This window comes from Carcharodon carcharias, chromosome 7, assembly GCF_017639515.1.
Source record: "Carcharodon carcharias isolate sCarCar2 chromosome 7, sCarCar2.pri, whole genome shotgun sequence".
In the NCBI taxonomy this organism is placed as follows: Eukaryota; Metazoa; Chordata; class Chondrichthyes; order Lamniformes; family Lamnidae; genus Carcharodon; species Carcharodon carcharias.
In genome coordinates, this window is record NC_054473.1 from 161155096 (window position 1) to 161180645 (window position 25550).

At 42.6% G+C, this 25550-nt stretch overlaps 1 protein-coding gene across 3 annotated transcripts in view; it reads right to left on the reverse strand.

Annotated features, from left to right (window-relative positions):
• Positions 1–25550, reverse strand: part of tmem231 (transmembrane protein 231) — an 84998-nt gene that overhangs the window by 19017 nt on the left and 40431 nt on the right. For all 3 annotated transcript variants that reach the window (XM_041191300.1, XM_041191298.1, XM_041191301.1), the window contains exons 3-4: positions 24433–24561; positions 4548–4691 (exon numbers count right to left, since the gene is read on the reverse strand). In XM_041191300.1, the coding sequence (XP_041047234.1) occupies positions 4548–4691; positions 24433–24561 (273 nt within the window). The remainder of the gene's footprint in view (positions 1–4547; positions 4692–24432; positions 24562–25550) is intronic.

A 25550-nucleotide genomic window follows, 5' to 3' on the forward strand; every position in this document is an offset into this window, starting at 1 on the left:
CGAGCAGTGCACTCCTCCACCTCCCCTGCCCCCGTAAAATCCAGTCCTAACTGTTGATATCTATCTAGCAAAATATGTAATTAAAAGCTTGAGGTTCTGGCATTTAATATGTTTAGTGATTTCTATTTCTGCTTTGCACTACACGCTTGTCTGCCTGTGCCCTCCACTTCCCCAGCTTATGTATACATTTATAATCTCTTTTGGTCAATGGTCTGCACACTCTAATTATTCATTAACACCATGTCACCCCACTTCCAACCACAATAGATTGAGCTATCTATACACATATGAGATCACAAGTAAACATTAATGAGGAAGGTACCTTGATCTATCCTAAATCAACAAGGAACCTACAATATATCAATCTTGGCAACTAGCTCTTTAGTAAATAATTCTAGGGGATTTTGACTCCACAATTCACAAGGAAATCCATTCCAAAATTATGTGCTCTTTTAGTGAATAACAACTTCATCATAGCAGTTTTTACTAGATTCACCTTGGGCCATATCCTACCATTCTGATGTTATTTAAAATAACATTCCAGATTTTTTCCCCTGCAATTGGCTACTATCCATATAGGCTGAATAATTTGAAGAGGGTTGGTGAGGGGTGGGGGGATGGCGGTGTGGGTGGGAACGACAAATCCCTTCTCTAGAAACCACAGCAGCGTGGCGCCGACACACCCTACACCACGCTGCCCCGCAGCCGTAAAGCAGCGCAAGGTGGATTTATGATGGACCAATCCGATTGGCTGGCAGCTCCATCTGTCCCGACTGCACCAGGAAGGTGTCAGTAGCTGCTGCCAGAACTGCTGATGGAGAAAGCCTGTGAGGGCCTTGGATCCCTGGAGCAAGGATGTCTGAGATCTCGGGCCAGGAACGTTTGGGTCAATTAGGCACAGGTGCGGAGGGGAAGGGGTGGGATTAAGGGAGGGAGCAGGTAGGAAGAAGGGGGGATTCAACATAATATTGGGGGGGGGGGTGGTGGCTGCCCTGCAATCAGCAAAGGGCAGCCCCTGAAGAAGAACCCCTCTTACCTTCCGGCCCTTTAATCACTTGAGGTAAAAAAGATGGCTTCCCGCTCCCATCCTGCTATCCATGCCAAATGTTTTATGGCGTTATGGCGTGGACAGCGCATTATCAGCGTCAATTGGCTTGATGGACCCTTAATTGTTCATTTAACTATGGCGGGCAGGGTACAGATTTCGGGCCTGTCCGCCTCCACCCACCCTCACCATAATATGGGGGTGAGCTCGAGTGGGAGAGGTGGTGGGACGGGTGCCCACCCCATTTTATGGCCCCCCTATTTTTAAAATGCCCCCCCGCAGGAAACATGTCCACCGGGGGCATGTAACATTCAGCCCCATACCTCTATGAGGTCCCTTTACAAAGTGTAAAGTCCTGTTTCTTAAGATTTTCTTCATAAGAGTATCCTTGGACACTAAAGTTCAGGTTTGAGGGGCTTCTCTGCACCACCTCACAAAGCCAAGTACAGAAAAGGAAGTTGTTTGGCCCATCTGAATCCGTCAAAGAATTCTTATGACTCCCTCCAATCACAACATCTAATTGCCTCTAGAGAAGCTGCAAATTTTTTGCCTCTGCACATTGTTACGGTAGAATGAGGAGAAACTTCTTTAGCCAGAGAGTGGTGAATCTATGGAATTCATTGCCATTGAAGGCTGTGGAGGCCAGGTCATTGAGTGTATTTAAGACCAAGATAGATAGGTTCTTGATTGGTAAGGGGATCAAAGGTTACGGGGAGAAGACGGGAGAATGGGGTTGAGAAACTTATCAGCCATGATTGAATGGCGGAGCAGACTCAATGGGCTGATTGGCCTAACTTCTGCTCCTGTGTCTTATGGTCTTATGGCCTAATTTAAGTGCACCTGCCTGGTGTAAAAAAGGCATCAATCAGCATCCTGAAAATGCTTGTTGGATCTTTTGCTGCCTCACTTACAATGCTTCAACAGCCACCATCCTGGGTAGGATCCTAAGTGCTGTAGGAGGTTATTTGTAATATATAAACCTGGGTGCTAATAAATATACAGGGCCCCGAATGCAATTCTGAAAAACTAATAGGTGGAGTGTGTGCAATGCATACTCTGCTTATTTTTATACTGTTAAGTGGCTTGAACAGAAATTGGTGAAAGACCATTTGGCCAATTGTGTCTCTGCCACCCATTTGAAAGAGCTTTCCAATAGTGCCAATACCCCACTTTTTTTTCCATAGTCCTGCCCTTTTCAGATCAACATCCACTCTTCCCAACCCCCACAAATGTTTCTCTAACCCCCAATTCTGACTATCAGCTGGTTCTGCATAAAATTATGCCAATTTTTGGCTCTCCCCAACTGGCAAGCTACTTCAGAGTGTCAGTTTGTTGCCTGCAACTTGATGATAACATATAAATCAAGGCTAAGCCTTGCTTCGTGTTTAAAGACGGCAGTGCTTCAACAGTGAGAGGTCTTTATTGAACTGATCTCAAAATTGCAGCCTCCAGAGAGACTGCCTCAGGGCATAGTTTCATGATTACAGCAAACCAAATAGGACATGTAGTACTGTTGCATCTCCAAACCAAAACATGTCCCTTTTCCTAGCGAACAAAAGACAAAGTTGCATGCATGATCATGTGGAACTGTGAGTTACTCAAGATTAGATACGCACTATTCTCATGCATTAACTAGTCAGTCTCTGGGTTGATGACTTCCAGATCATGTTGGTAGCTTATGTTTTTTCATGGTTACATATTGATTCTTCAAGGAGTCTTTCAGGGTCACAGTTTCTTTGTGTGCCTTTTCTACCTGCTGTTTTGCCTGGCTGTACATCTGGTTGAGTTTTTTCAATTCCTGCTTTGTTTTGCCAACTGTGGAATTGAGAGTAGTTATTTCTTCCTGGTACCTTTGTCCCTCATCTCTAAAATTTGTTTGTTCAGATCTCTCAAAGCTTGGTTCATTGAAGGCTTCAGCTAATCGTGTGTTTTCAACGGTATTTACTGAGCTTGAACTTTGCGCTTCAAATCTTCCAGTTCAGCTATGATATGAACATTTTCCTGTAGATCTGCTTCATTTACTTTTGGCTCGTGCGTTTCAATGTACTTAAATGGTTGGCAACCGTCTGGTCGTTTACTTAAATATTGTTTCTCTCTCTCTGGGGTCTTCTGTCACCCTTTCTCTGGGGTCTTTTGTTGCCCCCTGTTGGCACGTTCGGAGTTATCAGTCCAGGTTTTAGGCTTGTTTCAGCTGAGGTGGATGGCTATTGCGTCCCATCTTTTATCTGGATCTCTAGATCTTTCTTCTTGCATATCTTGCCATCATATAGCCTCAACCTTACTGTTGAGGGCTTCATTTGCGGATCGCCATGTCGAGCTACTTCGCACATGTGTGTGAAGGTCATTCTGTTGCATGACGCATCAGTTCTATCAAATATGTCATGTTCACTTGATACTCTCCTTCTGCGATCATCATTGTAACAGTCACAAACCTCCATTTATCCTCCATTTACTTGACAGAACTAACCTGTTGTATGCTGTGTAGTTCTCCATCAGGCTCTTCTGCCAATATCCCTCCAGTGGCCATCTGTATAGACTTGTTATGCTGTTTTCTTGCCAAACACGTGGGTGTGAAATGATTTGGTTTCTTGCAGTTAAAACACTGCTTTCCCCACACAGGTTCCAGTTTGTTAATTAAATCCATTGCTAGATTGTAGCTTTGGCATTTTAAGTGGAAAAATTGCCAATTCTGCCACATATTGCCTTTCATTTCAACAGGAACCATGAAGGGGAAGTTTACAGCAGCCATATTATTTACTCAGTGTTTTCCCTTGCAGCCTTCAGTTTGTTTGCTTTTCCTTGTCCTTTTTCAACTGCTTTTAGCAGATTTGAACATTTGTGTGTGCCTGGGTTCTGTGTCCTCTCTGCAGCATTTGCACAATTTCAAATCTCTATTTTAGCTCCACTTCCTGACACTATGTTTCACGTTTAAAGACAGCTGTGCTACTCAGTGTCTTCTCAGTGAGAGATCTTTACTGAACTTATCTCAAGATGACAGCTTACAGAGAGACTGCACAAGGGCATAATCACATGACTATAGCAAGCCAGATGGGACATGTAGTACTGTTGCATTTCAAAACCCAAACAGGCCTAACATGGCTTGGACCTCACAACGGTAACAATGTCAAATAGACTTCACCCATCAGCATCCTGTTGTATGCCGTAGGTTAAAGTCAATCCCACTGAATGTTCAATGTACCATGTCTACAAATCTTGGCATAGTCTTCTTGAAATGGAATTCAGTGGTAAAGTAAATACAATTTAGTAAAATATTTTTAAACTGCTGAGATGGCACACTGTTTATGGAGTCATGCAAATGGAGCAAGTGAACAGTTTCAGATATCACCACTTATAATTGGAACTGATAATTTTCAAGTTTAGTTGTAAATTTGGAAAATAATATTTAAGTTATCATGGTGAGAGGTTATTGTTCACAAACAGCTTCAAAGCAGAAAATCCTTACAGTAAAATATAAACTTTTTAAAAAAGGAGATACACTTACATTATAGCGTGTGTCAAGACCTTTGTGTCGAAGTGGCTCTCGTTGATGTAGCTTTAAGTCACCATTCACAGTAAACTGAGACCCAGGTATGGAGGATGAGAAATAGGCATATGCCATACTCTGCATTATGAATGTAGACATTCTCTGCAAACAACAGCATGACATAGTTAAGCTAATAGCATATTCCATGATTTGGAAGTTGGAAGTAATGTTGTTTTTGAGGAGATGGCAGAAAATCAGGGAAAGTGCTGTACATTTCCATTGTAAGATTTTGGAAATATTGTGGAAATAAGTTTGCACAAGATGTGCTCAGGACAGAAAAGCAAAGGGTACTTTTCTGGTTCCTGAAAAATAAATACAATGTTTTCCTTCCCCATTGTAGGCAGAGGGATAGATAAAGAAATTGGGAAATTGGCCAGTCAGGAAAGAGAGGGGAGGAGCAAATTGGCTAGGTATTCAGTAGTTAACAAAAACAAATACAGAATTACCTGGAAAAACTCAGCAGGTCTGGCAGCATCGGCGGAGAAGAAAAGAGTTGACGTTTCGAGTCCTCATGACCCTTCGACAGAACTTGAGTGAATCCAAGAAAGGGGTGAAATATAAGCTAGTTTAAGGTGTGTGGGGGGTGGGGGGGTGGTTTGGGTGGGGGGAGAGAAGTGGAGGGGGTTGGTGTGGTTGTAGGGACAAACAAGCAGTGATAGAAGCAGATCATTAAAAATGTCACAGACAACAGAACAAAAGAACACATAGGTGTTAAGGTTGGTGATATTATCTAAACGAATGTGCTAATTAAGAATGGATGGTAGGGCACTCAAGGTATAGCTCTAGTGGGGGTGGGGGGAGCATAAAAGATTTAAAAATATTTGAAAATAATGGAAATAGGCGGGAAAAGAAAAATCTATATAATTTATTGGAAAAAACAAAAGGAAGGGGGAAACAGAAAGAGGGTGGGGGTGGAGGAGGGAGCTCAAGACCTAAAGTTGTTGAATTCAATATTCAGTCCGGAAGGCTGTAAAGTGCCTAGTCGGAAGATGAAACGTTGGGCTTCACTGGAACAATGCAGCAAGCCAAGGACAGACATGTGGGCTAGAGAGCAGGGTGGAGTGTTAAAATGGCAAGCGACAGGGAGGTTTGGGTCATTCTTGCGGACAGACCGCAGGTGTTCTGCAAAGCGGTCGCCCAGTTTACATTTGGTCTCTCCAGTGTAGAGACACCAAACGTAAACTGGGCGACCGCTTTGCAGAACACCTGTGGTCTGTCCGCAAGAATGACCCAAACCTCCCTGTCGCTTGCCATTTTAACACTCCACCCTGCTCTCTAGCCCACATGTCTGTCCTTGGCTTGCTGCATTGTAGAGAGACCAAACGTAAACTGGGCGACCGATTTGCAGAACACCTGCGGTCTGTCCGCAAGAATGACCCAAACCTCCCTGTCGCTTGCCATTTTAACACTCCACCCTGCTCTCTTGCCCACATATCTGTCCTCGGCTTGCTGCATTGTTCCAGTGAAGCCCAACGCAAACTGGAGGAACAACACCTCATCTTCCGACTAGGCACTTTACAGCCTTCCGGACTGAATATTGAATTCAACAACTTTAGGTCTTGAGCTCCCTCCTCCACCCCCACCCTCTGTCTGTTTCCCCCTTCCTTTTGTTTTTTCCAATAAATTATATAGATTTTTCTTTTCCCACCTATTTCCATTATTTTTAAATATTTTTAAATCTTTTATGCTCCCCCCACCCCCACTAGAGCTATACCTTGAGTGCCCTACCATCCATTCTTAATTAGCACATTCGTTTAGATAACATCACCAACTTTAACACCTATGTGTTCTTTTGTTCTGTTGTCTGACATCTCTTGATGATCTGCTTCTATCACTGCTTGTTTGTCCCTACAACCACACCAACCCCCTCCACTTCTCTCCCCCCACCCAAACCACCCCCCCGCCCCCCACACACCTTAAACCAGCTTATATTTCACCCCTTTCTTGGATTCACTCAAGTTCTGTCGAAGAGTCATGAGGACTCGAAACGTCAACTCTTTTCTTCTCCGCCGATGCTGCCAGACTTGCTGAGCTTTTCCAGGTAATTCTGTTTTTGTTTTTGTTTTGGATTTCCAGCATCCGCAGTTTTTTTGTTTTTATTCAGTAGTTAAGTTAGGGATTTGGGGAGCTTGGACATCAAAACCTGGGCACGCCATCAAGGAGATTAAAGACCAAACCACAGCAGGTTTTCTGAGGGGATGGAGAGTAATTGGAAATGTAAAGAAACTGTTTCTGGGCTCGTATACTAAACAGGTTACTAAACATATTAATGAATATAAATGGGTGGAATTTGTTCAGTCAACTGACACATTCCAACTCACTTTGTATGGGACTTCAGCAACTTCAGTAGGACACAGCACAACTTTGGAAGCTGGCATGCAGTGACATGACACATATCAGCTTCTAGGTTACATATTTTGAAGGGTATCAGAACATCATATAGAAAGATTAGAATAGCATAGCTTGCATGTCATTTACAATTTAGATAAATAAGAGGTCCATAAATTGCCTATGAGAGGCTCTGAGAATAGATACATTATGAAGACTTATCTGTGAAATCTATCTTTGAAGTAGGTAACAAGATGTACGGGCAAGACACTTTTCAATTAATCCTGGGAAAGTAAAGTGAAATTAATCATAGCTTCACTTTACACAGGATTGCCTATGAACAAATTCTGTTCCGCATACAGATGTTTGTTTCCTTTTTTCTATCTTTCTCACTCTGTAGGAATTGGTTCTTGCTCTACTACAGGGAAAGGAGTTAGCTGTTTGGTGAGTATTAGCGAGTAGTTAAGGTCTATTCTTTTCCTAAGGTTTAAAATAGTATACAAATTGGTGGTAAAGTTAATAAAATATATAAAAAAGCAACATAATTGAATAATATAATGAAGTAATTATTTAAAACACATTAAAGATAGCAGGACAGGTGATGAGTCAAGGCTGCAGCATAAGCTCTTGGATAATACTGTGCTCCAACGTCAACACGTCTGCTGTAAGTGTTTGTGGCTTGAGGAACTGCGGCTCAGGGCCATTGAGCTGAAGGCTGAGCTGCAGACACTGCGACACATCAGGGAAGGGGGAAGTTACCTGGATGCTTTGTACCAGGAGGCAGTAACACCACTTAGGACAGAGTTTTCTGATATGGTCAGTGATCAGAGACAGGATGGTGTAACTGCGAGTGAGGCAGGTAAGGAGATCCAGAGGGCAGGAGTACAAGAGTGTCAGCCTCTGCAATTGTCCAGTAGGTTTAAAGTTCCTTCAGCTTGTTTGGATGAAAGCGGGGCAGGGGATGGGGGAAGCAGGGTGGACAAGCAAACTGACTATGGCACGTGGTAGAGTAAGCCATTCAAGTGGAGGAAGCAAAAAGGAATATAGTGGTAGTAAGGGACAATATAATGAGGGGGTTCGACACTGTTCTCTGCAGCAAAGAGCGAGAGTCCAGGTGGCTGTGTTGCTTGCCCGGTGCCAGGGTTCAGGACATCTGCTCAGAGCTAGAAAGGAACTTGCAATGGGTGGGGGGGAGAAGGATCCAGTTGTCATGTCCATGTAAGGTACCATGGGCAGAACTAGGAAAGAGGTTCTGCATAGGATATGAGGAGTAGGTACTAAACTGAAAAGCAGATCTCAAAGATTATAATCTCTGGGTTATTACCTGAGCCGCATGCAAATAAGCATGGGGTACATAAAACCCAAGAGATGAACAAGTGGCTCAAAGATTGGTGTGGGTTTTGGTTTGTAGGGCACTGGCACCAGTACTGGGGAAAGTGGGGCTGTACCATTGGGATAGTCCATACCTGAACTGTGCTGAGACCAATGTTCTTGCAAACCGCATAACTAGGGAAGTAGAGAGGGTTTTAAATAGTGGGGACAAGGGATCAAGTGTGGAAAGATGTGGTACATCAAACAGACAAGGTAAGAGAGGAAAATAATAATATGGGAAATAAGGGCCAGAGAATGGCAGGAAGGGACAGAGAGAAAAAAAACCTAAGGATGCACCAACAATCAAGACTAAACGTCATGAAGATAACAAAAAGGCAAAACTAAAGGCTCTATACTTGATTGTGCATAGCATTCATAACAAAGTAAACAAATTGATAGTGCACATTGAAGTAAATAAATATGATCTGATAGTCGTTACAGAGACGTGGCTGCAGGATGACAAGGATTGGGTCCTGAATATTGAGGAGTATATGACTTTCAAGAAGATTAGGAAGCTATGTAAAGGTGGAGGGGTAGCACTGTTAATCAAGGATGGCATTTGTGCAATAGTTAGAAATGACCTAGGTTCAGGAGATCAGGATGTAGAATCAATTTGGGTGGAGATGAGGAATAGTAGGGGAAAGAAGTCACTAGTAGGAGTGGTCTACAGGCCCCCTAATAGTAACCATGATATAGGACAAAGTATACAAGGTGAAATATTGGGTGTTCGTGATAAGGCGATGGCAATAATCATGGGTGACTTTAATCTACATATAAACTGGAAAAATCAGATTGGCGGTAGTAGACTGGATGGGGAGTTCATAAATGCTTTCAAGATAGTTTCTTAGAGCAACCTGGAACCAACCAGAGGGCAGGTTATATTAGACTTGGTATTGTATAGGTAGCAGTGACCACAATATCATTGAATTTTACATCTAGTATGAAAGGGAAAAGAGTGGGTCTAAGTCTAGTATTTTAAGCTTAAATAAGGGCAACTATGTGGGCATGAAACCTGAGCCAGCTGAAGTTAACTGAGATACTACGCGAGGGAATAGATCAATAAAGAAGCATTGGCAGACATTTAAGGGGATTTTTAAGAATACTCAGAATAATTATATTCCTACTATAAAGAAAAATTCTAAAGGGAGGACCCATCATCTGGGGTTAACTAAAGAAGTTAGGGAAAGCATCAAACTTAAGGAAAAAGCATATAACTGCACAAAGATGAGTGGCAGGTCAGATGACTGGTGAGAATATAAAGAAGGGCAGAGAATGACTAAAAGGTTAATCAGGAGAAAGAAATTAGAGTATGAAAGGGAGCTAGCTATTATTGTAAAAACAGGTAGCAAAAGTTTCTACAGGTATTTAAAAAGGAAAAGAGTAAGTAAAGTGAGTGTTGGTCTTCTAGAGAGTAAGAATGGGGAGTTAATAGTTGATAATAAGGCGGACAAAATGAACAAATATTTTACTTGTCTTCACTGTAGAAGATATAAAAAAATTCCAGTAATAGCTGTAAATCAGGAGGTGGAGGGGAGAGAGGAACTTAGTAAAATTACAATCTCTAGGGAAGCAATACTGATGGAGCTGCGGGTTGACAAGTCCCCAGGTCCAGATGGACTTCATCCTAGGGTCTTAAAAGAGGTGGCTAATGAGGTGGTAGGTGCGTTGATGTTAATTTTCCAAAATTCCCCAGATTCTTGAAAGGTTCCATCAGACTGGAAAATAGCAAACATAATGCTTCTATTCAAGAAGGGCAGAAAACAGGAAACTATAGGCCACATCTGTCATGGAGAAGGTTTTAGAGTCGATCATTAAAGAGGTTATAGCTGGGCACTTAGAAAATCACAAGGTAATCGGGAAAAGTCAGCATGGTTTTGTGAAAGGAAAATTATGTTTGACCAATTAGTCAGAGCTCTTTGAAGGAATAAAAATGCTGTGGATAAAGGGGAGCCTGCAGACATACTGTACTTGGATTTCCAGAAGGCATTTGATAAGGATCCACATCAAAGGTTATTATGGGAAATAAAAGCTCATGCTGTAGGAGGTAACATATTAGCTTGGAGAGAAGATTGGTTGACTGGCAGAAAACAGAGAGTATGCCTAAATGGGTCTTTGTATGATTGGCAAGATGTGACTAGTGGATTCTCGCAGGGGTCTGCGCTGGGGCGGCAACTTTTTACAATTTATATCAATGACTTGGATGAGGAGAGTGAAGGCACGGTAGCTAAATTTGCAGATGGTACAAAGATAGGTAGGAAAGTATGCTGTGAAGAAGACATAAGTTTGCAGAAAATGCTGGAAAAACTCAGCAGGTCTGAAAGCATCAGTGGAGAGAGAAACAGAGTTAATGTTTCAAGTCTGTACAACCCTTCTTCAGAGCTCTGAAGAAGGGTCATACAATTTGAAACGTTAACTCTGTTTCTCTCTCCAGAGATACTGTCAGACCTGCTGAGTTTTTCCAGCATTTTCTGTTTATATTTCAGATTTCCAGCATCCACAGTATTTTGCTTTTATATTAGAAGTTTGCAGACGGATATAGATAAGTTGAGTGAGTCAGCAAAAATATGGCAGATGGAGTATAATGTAGGAAAATGTGAAGTTATTCACTTTGGCAAGAAGAATAAAAAAAGCAGAGTGTTACTTAAATGGAGGCCGACTGCAGAATTCTGAGGTGCAGAGGGATCTAGGTGTTCTCATGCATGAGACACAAAAAGTTAGTATACAGGTACAGCAAGTAATCAAGAAGGCTAATGGAACGCAATCCTATATTATGAGAGGAATTGAAGATAAAAGTAAGAATGTCATGCCTCATTTATAAAGGGCATTGTTGAGACCGCATCTCAAATACTGTATGCAGTTTTGGTCTCCTTATTTAAGAATGGATGTAAATGCATTGGAGGCTGTTCACAGGAGGTTTACTTGATTGATACCTGGATTGAGTGGGTTGTTTTATGAGGATAGGTTGGACAGGCTGGGCTTGTTTCCACTGGAGTTCAGAAGAGTAAGGGGTGACTTGAGTGAAGTATATAAGATCCTGAATAGCCTCAACAAGTGGATGTGGAAAGGATGTTTCCTCTTGCAGGTGAGTCCAGAACTAGGGGGCACTGTTTTAACATTAGAGGTCACCCTAATAGAGCAGATCTGGGGAGAAATCTTTTCTCTCAGAGGGTTATGCAACTTTTGAGCCCTCTGCCTCAGAAGGCAGTGGAAGCAGAGTCACTGAATACTTTTAAGGCAAAAGTAGATAGATTTTTGTTAAGCAAGGGAATCAAAGGTTATCGGGGATAGATAGGAATGTAGAGCTCGAAACACAAACAGATCAGCCATGATCTTATTGAATGGCAAAGCAGGCTCGAAGGGCCAACTGGCCTACTTCTGCTCGTATTTTGTACGTTCCAACTCAAAATCGCTATTTAAAAAAATGAGGATAACAATAAATTAATTTCCTGTACAGAAATGTGCACAACATTTGAAACAAAATAGGGGAATGTGAAGTAATAACTCATAGTGAGGAGCAAGATATTGTAGGGATAACTAGATCATAAAGAATAGGATTGGCAGGATATAAGGGTATAACATATTTAGAAAGATAGGGAAGGAAGATCTGGGGTGGGTAGTTGTACTAATTAGAGACAACATAATGGCATTAGAGGAAAGGGACATAACCAACATTAAGGTAGAAACTGAATCCACATGAATTGAGCCAAATGATAAGAAGAAATCAATTACATTAACAGAAGTCTTCTACAGATCACCTAATACTGGAAGGGAAGTGGAGGAAGAAATATACAAGCAAATCTATAAAATTTGTGAAGAAAGATCTGAATAGACATAGGAGATTTTGATTATTTCTAAATAAATTGGAAATAAGACTCAGGGAAAGCAGAGAAGAAAATGGAGCTTTACAGTATGCTCAGGACCTTTTCCCAACAAGAGAGGAATCGCTACTGGATTGAGTAATGTAAATGAGCTGGTGCAGATAAGAGAAGTTGCACAGGAGAACATCAAAGCAACAATCGTAACATAATAAGGTTGAATTAATGTTTGAGAAATACATTGGTAAGCCAAAGACCATTGTAATAGTTTGGGAAAAAAAACTAATTTTGGGGGATGAAATGGAACTAGGAAAGATAAACTGGAAACAAAATAACAGAGAAAGGACAGTAATGGGAAAAATACGAAAAGGTGATCAATGGAGTTCAGGGGAAATATGGTCTTTCAAAAAATAAGAATTAATTAGTTCAATAATGAAATGTCATAGATGAACAAGACTTAGAATACATCCGAACTAGAGATGCATAAGGCAGACAAGCCACATACTTATGTCTGTTTTCCGTAGCTTGTTTTTCCTGGAACAGGTCACTAGCCTGAAGCCAGAGGCTATAATTCGAGGGGCAACACTCTGTATCAAGTATGGCTGACCAGGAGTTTCTCCCACACTTACCGCATACCATAGGTGTGCTGGAAGGATTTGCAGATTGACAATCAACCTGATTGGCCATGTCACAAAAACACCTTCCATGGCCATCCGGTCTTGCAGTGAGACTCAAACCCTGAGCTTCTGGCTCAGAGGTAGGGACATTATCCACTGCACCATAAATGCTCTCCATGATGAATAGATAAGGTTACAATCAAAACTAAAGAGAAAGGAATACTCTAAGTACCTAATCAATAAGTGGATGACAAAAAGAAATACAAAAAGTTAGGAAAGAAGTAAAAAAAAATTGGGAAAGCAAAGCAGAACTTGGCCTGAGCCTTTTGGTCATCGGGCATGTGCAATTGGTGGGAGACACAAGAGAGGGAAACAGAGATAGAAATGAAAGATAAAGAAGTCAATAGCAAAAGTGGAAGGCAGAGGAAACAAAGGCTAGCAGCAAATAGGGCCACAGTACAAAAAGAGATGTGTAAAAATGTTAAAAAGGCAAGTCTAAAGACACTGGATCTGAATGCACAGAGCTTTCACAATAAAGTGGATGATTTAACAGTGCAAATAGATGTAAACGGGTACAATATGGTTGCGATTATGGAGAAATAGCTTCAGAGTGACCAAGGCTGGAAACTGAATATCCAAGGGTATTTGATATTTAGGAAGGACAGGCATAAGGGAAAAGGAGGTGTGGCGTTGTTAGTTCAGGATGACACCAGTGCAATAGTGAGAAAGGATTTTGGCTCAGAAAATCAAGATGTAAAATCAGTCTGGGTGGAGCTAAGAAGGGGCAGAAAACATTAGTGGGAGTTGTCTAAAGGCCTCCAAACAGTAGTGGTAAGGTAGGGGATGGCATTAAACAGGAAATTAGAGACGCGTGTAACAAGAGTGCTACAATAATCATGGGTGACTTTAACCTACATATAGACTGGGCAAACCAAATTAGCAATAATACTGTGGTGGATGAATTCCTGGAGTGTGTACGAGATGATTTTGTAGACCAGTACTTTGAGGAACCAACTAGGGAACAGGCTATCCTAGAAGTGGTGTTGTGCAATGAGAAAGAGTTAATTAGCAATCTTGTTGTGCGGGGTCCTTTAGGGAAGGATGACAATAACATGATAGAACACTTCATTAGGTTGGAAAGTGAAGTAGTCACCAAAACTAGGATCCTAAATCTAAACAAAGGAAGCTACGAAAGTATGGGGGTTCAGTTGGCTACGATAGATTGGGGAACTTCATTAAAAGGCATGACGGTGGATAGGCAATTGGTAATATTTAAGGAACAAGTGCAGGCATTGCAACAGTTATGCATTCCTTTCTGGCAGAAAACACAACAGGAAAAGTGGCCCAATCAGGGCTAACAAAAGAAGTTAAGGATAGTATTAGATCCAAAGAGGGATCATATAAAGTTACTAGAAAAAGTAGCAAGCCCGAGGATTGGGGGCAGTTTCGAATTCAGCAAAGGAGGTCAAAGAGGTTGATCAAACGGGGGAAAATAGAGAATGAGAGTAAACTTGCAAGGGACATAAAAGCAGACTGTAAAAGCTTCTATAAGTATGTAAAAAAAAGATTAGTGAAGACAAATGTAGATCTCTTACAGTCCTCAACAAGATAATTTAAAATGGAGAACAAGGAAATGGCAAAGGAATTAAACAACGACTTTAGTTCCGTCTTCACAGAAGAAGACCCAAAAAATTTCCCAGGAATACAAGGGAACCAAGGGTCTAGCAAGGAGGAGGAATTGAAAGAAATTAGTAAAAGAATAGTGCTGGAGAAATTAATGGGACTGAAAGCCGATAAATCCCCAAGGTCTGATATTCTACATCACAGGGTACTAAGGGAGGTGGCCATGGAAATATTGGATGCGTTGGTCGCAAACTTTCAAAATTCTATGGATTCTAGAACAGTCCTGGCAGATTGGAGGGTGGCAAATGTAACCCCAGTATTTAAAAAAAGGAATGAGGAAGAAAACAGGGAATTACAGACCAGTTAGCCTAACATCAGAGTAGGGAAAATGCTAGAGTCTATTATAAAGGATGTGACAACAGGACACTTAAAAATATCAATGGGATAAGACAAAGTCAACATGGATTTATGAAAGGGAAATCATGTTTGAGAAACCTCCTGGAGTTTTTTTAAGGATGTAGCTAGTAGAATAGATAAGGGAGAACCAGTAGATGTGATGTAATTGGATTTTCAGAAAGCTTTTGATAAAAGTCCCACACAAGAAGTTAATGTGCAAAATTAAAGCACATGGAATTGGGAATAATATATTGGCATGGATTGAGAATTGGTTAGCAAACAGGAAGAGAGTAGGAATAAACGGCGCTTTTTCAGAGTGACAGGCAGTGACCAGTGGAGTGCCGCAGGGGTCAGTGCTTGGCCCCAGCTTTTCACAATATTGATTTGGATAAGAGAATCAAATGTAACATTTCCAAATTTACTGATGACACAAAACTAGATGGGAATGTGAATGGTGAGGAAGATGTAAAGAGGCTTCAAGGTGATTTAGACAAGTCCAGTGAGTGGGAAAGTACATGGCAGATGCAATATAACGTGGATAGGTGTGAAGTTATCCACTTCGGTAGGAAAAACAGAATGGCAGAGTATTATTTAAATAGTGATAGACTGGGAAATGTTGATGTACAAAGGGGCCTGGGTGTTCTTGTACATCAGTCACTGAAAGCAAGCATGCAGGTACAGAAAGCAGTTAGATTAGCAGTTAGTTAGTATGTTGGACTTCGTTGCAAGATGATTTAACTACAGGAGCAAGGATGTCTTACTGCAGCTATATAGGGCTGCGGTGAGACCACACCTGGATTATTGTGTGCGCTTTTGGTCTCGTTACCTAAGAAAGGATATACTTGCCATAGAAGGAGTGCAGTGAATGTTCACCAGACTGATAGCTGGGATGGCAGGATTGTTGTATGAGAAGCAATTGGGTCCACTAGGCCTGTACACACTGGAGTTTATGGGAGTTATGTACAGGCCTCCGAACTGTAGTCAGGATGTGGGGCACAAGATACACCAGGTGATAGAAAAGGCGTGTAAGAAAGGCAAGGTTACAATGATCATGGGGGATTTCAATATGCAGGTAGACTGGGAAAATCAGGTTGGTAGTGGATCCCAAGAAAAGGAATTTGTGGAATGTCTACGAGATGGCTTTTTGGAGCAGCTTGTGGTGGAGCCCACTAGGGAACAGGCAATTCTAGATTTAGTGATGTGTAATGAGGCAGATTTGATAAGGGAGCTTAAGGTGAAGGAACCTTTAGGAGGAAGTGACCATAATATGATAGAATTTACCCTGCAATTTGAGAGGAAAAAGCTGGAATCAGATGTAACGGTATTATAGTTGAATAAAGGCAACTACAGAGGCATGAGGGAGGAGCTGGCCAGAATTGACTGGGAGATGAGCCTAGTAGGAAAGACAGTGGAACAGCAATGGCAGGAGTTTCTAGGAGAAATTTGGGAGACACAGCAAAAATTCATCCCTAGGAAGAAGAAGCATACTAAAGGGAGGACGAGGCAACCATGGCTGACAAGGGAAGTCAGGGACAGCATAAAAGCTAAAGAGAAAGCATACAATGCGGCGAAGAGCAATGGGAAACCAGGGGATTGGGAAGCCTACAAAGACCAACAGAGGACAACTAAAAAAGAAATAAGGAGGGAAAAGATTAAATATGACGGTAAACTAGCCAGTAATATAAAAGAAAATTGCAAGAGTTTTTTTACATATATAAAGGGTAAGAGAGAGGCAAAAGTGGACATTGGACCGCTGGAAAACGACACTGGAGAAGTAGTAGTGGGGAACAAAGAAATGGCCGAGGAACTGAATAGGTACTTTGCGTCAGTCTTCACAGCGGAAGACACGAGTAACATCCCCAAAGTTCAAGAGAGTCGGGGGGCAGAGGTGAGTATGGCGGCCATTACCAAGGAGAAGGTGCTAGGAAAACTGAAAGGTCTGAAGGTGGATAAATCACCTGGACCAGATGATTTACACCCCAGAGTTCTGAAGGAGATAGCTGAAGAGATAGTGAGGCATTAGTGGTGATCTTTCAGGAATCACTCGAGTCAGGGAGGGTCCCAGAGGACTGGAAAATCGCTAATGTAACCCCGCTGTTTAAGAAGGGAGTGAGGCAAAAGATGGGAAATTACAGGCCGATTAGCCTGACCTCGGTTGTTGGTGACATTTTAGAGGCCATTATTAAGGATGAGATTTCAGAATACTTGGAAGTGCATGGTAAAATAGGGCAAAGTCAGCATGGTTTCATCAAGGGGAGATCATGCCTGACAAACGTGTTAGAATTCTTTGAGAAGGTAATGAGTAGGTTAGACAAAGGAGAGCCAATGGATGTTATCTACTTGGACTTCCAGAAGGCCTTTGACAAGGTGCCGCCCAGGAGGCTGCTCAGTAAGATAAGAGCCCATGGTGTTAGAGTCAAGGTACTAACATGGATAGAAGATTGGCTGTCTGGCAGGAGGCAGAGAGTGCGGATAAGGGGGTCCTTCTCAGGATGGCGGCCGGTGACTAGTGGAGTTCCGCAGGGGTCAGTGTTGGAACCACAACTTTTCACTTTATACATTAATGATCTAGATGAAGGAACTGAGGGCATCCTGGCTAAGTTTGCAGATGATACAAAGATAGGTGGAGGGACAGGTAGTATTGAGGAGGCGGGGTGGCTGCAGAAGGATTTGGACAGGTTAGGAGAATGGGCAAAGAAGTGGCAGATGAAATACAACGTGGGCAAGTGTGAGGTCATGCACTTTGGTAGGAAGAATGGAGGCATAGACTATTTTCGAAATGGGGAGAGAATTCAGAAATCTGGACTGCAAAGGGACTTGGAAGTCCTAGTCCAGGCTTCTCAAGGTTAACTTGCAGGTTGAGTCGGTAGTTAGGAAGGCAAATGCAATGTTGGCATTTATTTCGAGAGGACTAGAATATAAAAACAGGGATGTGCTGCTGAGGCTTTATTAGGCTCTGATCAGACCACATTTAGAACATTGTGAGCAATTTTGGGCCCCGTATCTCAGGAAGGATGCTCTGGCCCTGTAGAGGCTTAACATATGAGGAATGTTTGAGCACCCTGGGTCTATACTCGATGGAGTTTAGAAGGATGAGGGGGGATCTGATTGAAACTTACAGAATACTGAAAGGCCTGGATAGAGTGGACGTGGGGAAGATGTTTCCATTAGTAGGAGAGACTAGGACCCGAGGGGACAGCCTTAGAGTAAAGGGAAGTCCTTTTAGAACAGAGATGAAGAGAAACTTCTTTAGCCAGAGAGTGATGAATCTATGGAATTCATTGCCACAGAAGGCTATGGAGGCCAGGTCATTGGGTGTGTTTAAGACCGAGATGGATAGGTTCTTGACTGGTAAGGGGATCAAAAGTTACGGGGAGAAGGCGGGAGAATGGGGTTGAGAAACTTATCAGCCGTGATTGAATGGCGGAGCAGAGTCGATGGGCCGAGTGGCCTAATTTCTGCTCCTATGTCTTATGGTTTAGAAGAATAAGAGGGGATCTCATTGAAACGTATAAAATTCTGACAAAGCTGGACAGACTGGATGCAGGCATGATGTCTCCTCTGGATGGGGGCTCTAGAACAAGTCTCAGGATAAGGGGTAGGCCATCTAGGACTGAGTTGAGGAGAAATTCCTTCATTCAGATGGTAGTGAACCTGCAGAATTTCTAACACAGAGAGCTGTGGAGGCCAAGTCACTGAATATAGTTAAGAAGGAAATAAGTAGATTTCTAGACATTAAAGGAGACAAGGGGCAGAATCATCCCAAATTTGCACTAAGTGCAGTGGTGGACAGGAAAAACAATGCTTTACCCACCCGCAGCAATGGCAGCTTTTCACGCCATATTGTCCCAAACCCACCGCATTAATTATGCATTCCCAGATTAGACGTCATTTCGAAGACGGGTGGGCTCCAATTCGTTTGCCACGCAGTCACCATGCCACTTCATCACGGCAGGTACCATATTTAAAGTACAACTGCGCTCAATGCTTCCAGCCCAGGACTGCAGCAAAGAAGACATGGCCGCAAAAGGCAAGAAGACTGCAGCCCTTGAGCGCCTTTTGGACAACTTGGAGGCCCGCTGTGATGTCCTGTACCCTGGCTCCGGCTGCAGGAGGGATAGCAACATTTTCACTCCAGCTTGATAGGCTATGGCGGCGGTGATCAGTGCCAATGCTGCACAGAAGGGGTCGGCCTTCCAATGCAGATAGAGAATGAATGATCTCATCCATGCAGCCAGGGTATAGCAACCTTCTCATCACTCTAAACTCACACATTCAAGCCCATCAGACATTCACTGGCATCTCACTCACTGCCAGCTCAAGGGACATCTTCATTCATTTTCACATGTCCATTTGGCCTCATCTCCTCTGGAGAATGCCTCCGCAGCCCTCACCATCTTGAGGCCACTTGCACAGATCAACATGTGCCCCCACACACACCCTGGGATACTGTTTTTCCCCAATACACCCTTGCCCAAGGCCACTTCTCCCCCTTCCCCAAGCAAGCCCTAGCCCTGCAGCCGTTGAAAAGCCACCCAAATATGATTGATCTGGTAGGTAGAGACCTGCCCATGGGCTCCTCTAAAAGTGATGTGGCGCTGTCTGTGAAGTTTGGCGTTGATGACTGCGAGTGCTGACCGAAGCAAGTCAAACCAAACCAAACAAACCTTGGAGTTCCGAGCAAAGTGCAACCCACTAAATACATGCCTTATCCATGCTGTTATGAAACACATCTGACTGACTTCCCGCCAACATGGGCAGACGATACAGTGGGAGGTGAGTATGGCAGGCTGACCTTATGATGATATGCAGATGTATTACAATGAGGTTCCTGACATCCGATGGCAAGAAACACAGCCCGCCATCGATGGGCTGAGTGGACGATCACAAACTAGTTTCACAATGTCATGAAACTGATTTTTGGCCTTCTCGCCATATTGTCCATTCATGCCACCAAACATGCCCAATGCCAGTGGGCATGGAAAATCCCGGCCAAGTGGTATGGTGAGCAAGCAAGAGTATGGCATTGAGATAGAGGATCAGCCATGATCATACTGAGTGGCAGTGCAGGCTCGAAGGGCCAAATGGGCTACTCGTGCTCCTGTTTTCTATGTTTTCATGTTTTACTTCTAAAATTGATACTGGAGTGGCTGTTAACATATTAGCAGATTACCTCACCTGGCTTCAGCTGATGACCCTTCATCCATCAGACATCAAATTACAAAGTCCAGGCGGCACAGACCTTCCAATCAAAGGCAGGATTATTGTTTCTCTAAGCAACAAGGGGCGAGAGATCGTTGATTCTCTCTTTGTTCTTCACAATCAATGTAAATCCTTGTTGAGTGGAGATGTTGGCATACTTCTAGGATCCTAGAAAACCAGATGCTGCTCATTATTTGAATGATGTACTATCTTTCATGCAACAATCTTCAGCCTTTTATTCAGAAGCAGTGGAAATTGGGCCTTCAGAAGCTGAGGAAGTTGATACATCCAGCAGTCTGTTCCTTTCATTCACAGAGACACTATCCACTGACCAAGGCAGACATAGATGTTCTGAATCTCTCAGTCTGTATCCGCTGCCTCTGACCTTTGTAAAGAACTGAGAGATTCAGAACATCTATGTCTGCCTTGGTCAGTGGATAGTGTCTCTGTGAATGAAAGGAACAGACTGCTGGATGTATCAACTTCCTCAGCTTCTGAAGGCCCAATTTCCACTGCTTCTGAATAAAAGGCTGAAGATTGTTGCATGAAAGATAGTACATCATTCAAATAATGAGCAGCATCTGGTTTTCTAGGATCCTAGAAGTATGCCAACATCTCCACTCAACAAGGATTTACATTGATTGTGAAGAACAAAGAGAGAATCAACGATCTCTCGCCCCTTGTGGCTTAGAGAAACAATAATCCTGCCTTTGATTGGAAGGTCTATGCCGCCTGGACTTTGTAATTTGATGTCTGATGGATGAAGGGTCATCAGCTGAAGCCAGTTGAGGTAATCTGCTAATATGTTAACAGCCACTCCAGTATCAATTTTAGAAGTAAAACATGAAAACATAGAAAACAGGAGCACGAGTAGCCCATTTGGCCCTTCGAGCCTGCACTGCCACTCAGTATGATCATGGCTGATCCTCTATCTCAATGCCATGGGATGTTCACCGTCTGCTGCAGTACCTTCTGTATCCGCTGGACCTGAATTGGCTCTTCCTAGAGAGTGATGAGGAAGAATTTCTTGCAGTGCTGAGTAATATCTTGGAGATTGAGATACTAGAGAATGATTCATCTTTTCCATTGATGGATGCACCTTATGATGTCACTGTTGTCTTTTTAGAAGAATTAGCTGCAATGTTAGTGGCTGAGCAGCATTCAGATCTTAGTTCCACTGAATCTACTGATGTATTACTGACCTTATCTCCAGTTGTTCATGAGGAGTCTTCCACAGAGACGCTTTGCCTGAGTCCAGGTTAAAGTCCATTGGGGATCACACTGTTAAAGAGCTGGCACCTTCCAAGGGTGAAAGTCAATTTCTATCCATACTTCAGTCCCAGCTGAAAGTCTTCTTTTCAGAGCTAGAGGTTAGCAAAGAAGTTGTAGCAGAATCTTTAGCACTTCTGAAGCTGCGGAATCCTGTACAACAATCTTTTCCACGAGTTGCTTGTCCACAGGAAATTCCTCACATTACAGAAGATAAGGCTGTCTTGTCTCCATATTCTCTGCAATTCTTCCCTTTGTCATAGTGGAACAACCTTGTACAGAGATTAGTGTGACCCTCTTACTATTGCCTGCAGAAAGTAGACGGTTCTCCTGAAATATCATTAGGAAAGTACCTCTTCTTCTTTTCCTGACAGTTTTACAGGAAGTTGGTCATTTTTTCCTTCGTCATTTAAGTTCATCAAAATCTCAGGCCTACAATGCCATTTCAGCCTTTAACACAGCAGTGGAGGATACAGCTGTGACAATCTTTTCTGGAATTGAAGATCATTCCCCTTCTGAAGCTTCTTTCCAGAGTTCTTGAAGAGAGCAACAAGTTCCTCAGAGTGTCCTGAGTTCTTCTCCTCTGATCTCAGAGGCTCCAAAAATTGATTCTCATCAGTCTTCTCTTTTAGGTCAGTCTTTCGATCCAAAGTCTTCACTGTCTTGCAGTCCAATCATCCTGAAACCTACACTCTGCTTTCCAGCAATGCTGACAGCAATGATGCTAAAGTGTTGTCCTATTCTGCAGATGATGATGTCCAAACAGATGCAGAAGAAAGCTCTCATTTCTCCAAGATGTCTCCCCTAAGAGCTGAGAATACTGAGGGAGATTGAATCCCCCAGGACTGTGACTTGGAGAGGGGAAGAGTAGAAGTTGGAGCTGGCTAGAATCTGTAGTTGTAAAAAAGGAGTTACAGAATGTAATGTAAACGGTTAAAGACATAAGGCAGAATCATCCCAGATTTGCACTAAGTACAGTAGCGGGCAGGTAAAAACATTTTACCCGCTGACCACAATGGCGGCTTTTCACGCCGTATCGTCCCAAACCCACTGCATTAATTATGCATTCCTGGGATACATGCCATTTCCTTGCGGGCGGGCTCCGATTCGCCTGCCACACTGTCACCTCACCACTTCATCAGGCACCACATTTAAAGTACAGTGCTTCCAGCCCAGGACTGCAGCAAAGAAGAAATGGCCCCGTAGGCAAGAAGACTGCAGCCTTCGAGTGCCTTGTGGACGCCATGGAGACCTGCTGTGATGTCCTTTAACCCCACTCTGCCGGCAGAAGGGGTAGCAACATTACCACTCTGGCTGGGTAGGCGATGGCAGTGGTGATCAGTGCCAATGTTGCACAAAAGAGGTTGGCCATCCAATGCAGATAGAGGGTGAATGACCTCTCTATGCAGCCAAGGTATAGCAATCATCTCATCATTCTAAACTTTCATACTCAAGCCCATCAGATATTCACTGGCATCTCACACACTACCAGCTCAAGGGACATCACCACCCATTCTCACACACATACCCTCCCATGACCATCTGGCCTCATCTCCTCTGGAGACTGCCTCCTCAGCCATCACCATCTTGAGGCCACTTGCACAGATCAACATGTGCCCCCACACACACACTGGGATACCCTCCTTCCTCAGTACAACTCTCATCCTTCTCTTGCCCAAGGCCATTTCTCCCCCTTCCCCAAGCAAGCCCTAACCCTGCAGCCATTGAAATGCCACCCCCATATGGTTAATCTGGTAGGCAGAAATCTACCTGTGAGCCCCTCTAAAAGTGATGTGGTACTGTCTGTGAACCCTGGTGCTGACGACTGCGAGTGCTGACCAGCAAGGTAGACAAACAAAGTTTGAAGTCCTGAGCAAAGTACAGCCCGCCAAGTGCATGCGTTATAGATGCTGTTGTGAAACACATCGACCTCTTTTCCCGTGGGCAGATGATCCAGTGGTGCAGGAGATGAGCCAAGAGGGCTGACCTTATACTGATATGCAGATGTATTACAATGAGATTCCTGATGTCTGATGGAGGTGAACGCAGCCCGCCATTGGCAAGCGGAGCAGACAATCGTAAACTGGTTTCACGACATCACAAAACCAATTCTTGGTCTTCTCGCCATATTGTCTGCTCGCGCCACCGAACACGCCCAATGCCAGCGGGCACGGAAAATTCCAGCCAGGATTTTCCAGTCTCGCCCACAGCAGGACCCATCACAGGCAGGACCAGAAAACTTGGACAGCCAGCCAAAAGTCCATTGATTTCAGCAGCACCGGAAATTCCCAGCCTCGGGCAGGGCCGGAAAATCGTGGCCAAAGCTTCATACCTTCATTAAAAAGTAGGACGGTATACTTGGGGAGAGCTGTAGTAGAAAGTGTTAACAGTTGGGATATGCAAATATATGACGTAGATGATGATGTACTACTGATATTGGTCAGTCATGTGTTAGACAAGAGAGAGAGGGTGGAATCATGGCTAGGTGCAACATTCCCATTTGTAACCTATTAGATGTAGCACTAATAAACAAGTGGTAAGCAAATACCAGAGTATGCCTATAGTCTGTCTAAGAACAAAGTCCCACACTTAGAGTCCAAGACAGAAGGACCCATCGCAGAACAGTACTCACTTTCCAAAAGACAGAGTTTACGAATGAATAAACTGAAGAGGTCTTAGAATTGTAATAAATTTATCGCTCATCATTTCCAAAAACTTAGAAGTGATAATGGACAAAGTAAATAGAATGCTAAGTTTATATTGACAGGTTGGGTGAATTCAAAACTCTAAAAGTCATGCTGATGCTATCCAGTCCTCTGATCAGCCCACACCTTGAGCACTGCATATAAAGTTGACATATGGGCATCATGCAAGCCCTGCAGGCAGTCCACAGGAGAGTTACAAGGATGGTGCCCAGTGTTAGAGGAATTAGTTATGTTGCATAACTTGTTCTTCAGTTTCAGAAGGGATATGTCAGAAAAAGTTAATTGTCTATACTGTTAAGTAAATCTTTCAAAGTAAGCCAGGAACACTGCTTTCAGATATGCCAAGGCATCAAAACTTAAATGCATAGCTTCAAGGCCATCAAGGACAAAATTAAGACAATTGTCAGGAAGTATTTCTTCCCACAATTTGAACAATTGTTAGCACAGATTTTCAAGAAGGACGATTGAGACCAGGACACTAGAAGCTGTAAAAGTGAAGACAAAAGGGTATGCTCACAAGAAGCTCGTATGAAAATGTCAGAATAAATTGCACACTGTAAACTTGCTCTGATGGTTGGAGTGGAAGCTCCAGGCGGAAATTCAGAGAATCCATCTTCCCATCCTGATTTTGGTCCTCTTCCATAGCCTATGAAGAGTATACCACATAAAACAATTTTATTTTCTATCACAGCAAGCTTTTACAGAAAAGAAAAAATTAACTTGCAAGGCAAATAAAACAGGTCATCTTGTATTTATAGAACTGAACAGTAAGAAAAGAATAAGCAAGAAGTCAGAGACAAAAACAATCAATCTGTGTGATGCTCATTCTCTACAGTCTGTGGAAGCAGGTAATGAGGTATAGACAACAAGTTTAAAATTATACAACACTCTATCTTAATTCTGCACAGATCCACCAACCTCCAACTTCCCACCTTTGCTATCCACCCAAATTGAGAACATATATGAGCAAATATGAGCATGATCCCAACAGAATATTTTGAATTTATACTAGCATTGATTTTTAAGGGAACTAATTTTAAATAACTTTCTATTTAAAAAAGCCTTGAGGTAACTTATGACAACTCGACAGTGTACATTACTTGAATGTTATTCATGGTCACAAAAGTAGACAGCTCTTTTGTCTATTGGGCAGAAATGTGCCTGAAAATTGTTAATACAATTAATAGGAAATTAGAGGCTGTGTGCACTACAAATTTGCTTGAACAATAAGTTAGTGTAATTATGTTGATATTTGTGCATAAATTTACGAAGACTACTTTAATATAGAATTTATGACTTCTGCTTTATCATTAGTTTATTAAGAAATTAATTATCCACCAAAATTTGGTTTTCCAGGCCCATTTAGTAGAAAATGCCTAAGCTGTATATTTTTGAAAATGCATAAATTCTAGTACTTAAACTATAAGCACAAAGCTGAATAATGTTTAGCTGTAAATTCATGGAGAACATAAACCAAATGTCCAAACTATCTTACAACTAAGATAAAAGCAAAGTACTGCGGATGCTGGAAATCTGAAGTAAAAACAGAAAATGCTGTAAAAACTCAGCAGGTCTGGCAGCATCTGTGGAGAGAGAAACAGAGTTAATATTTCAAGTCTGTTTGACTTTTCTTCA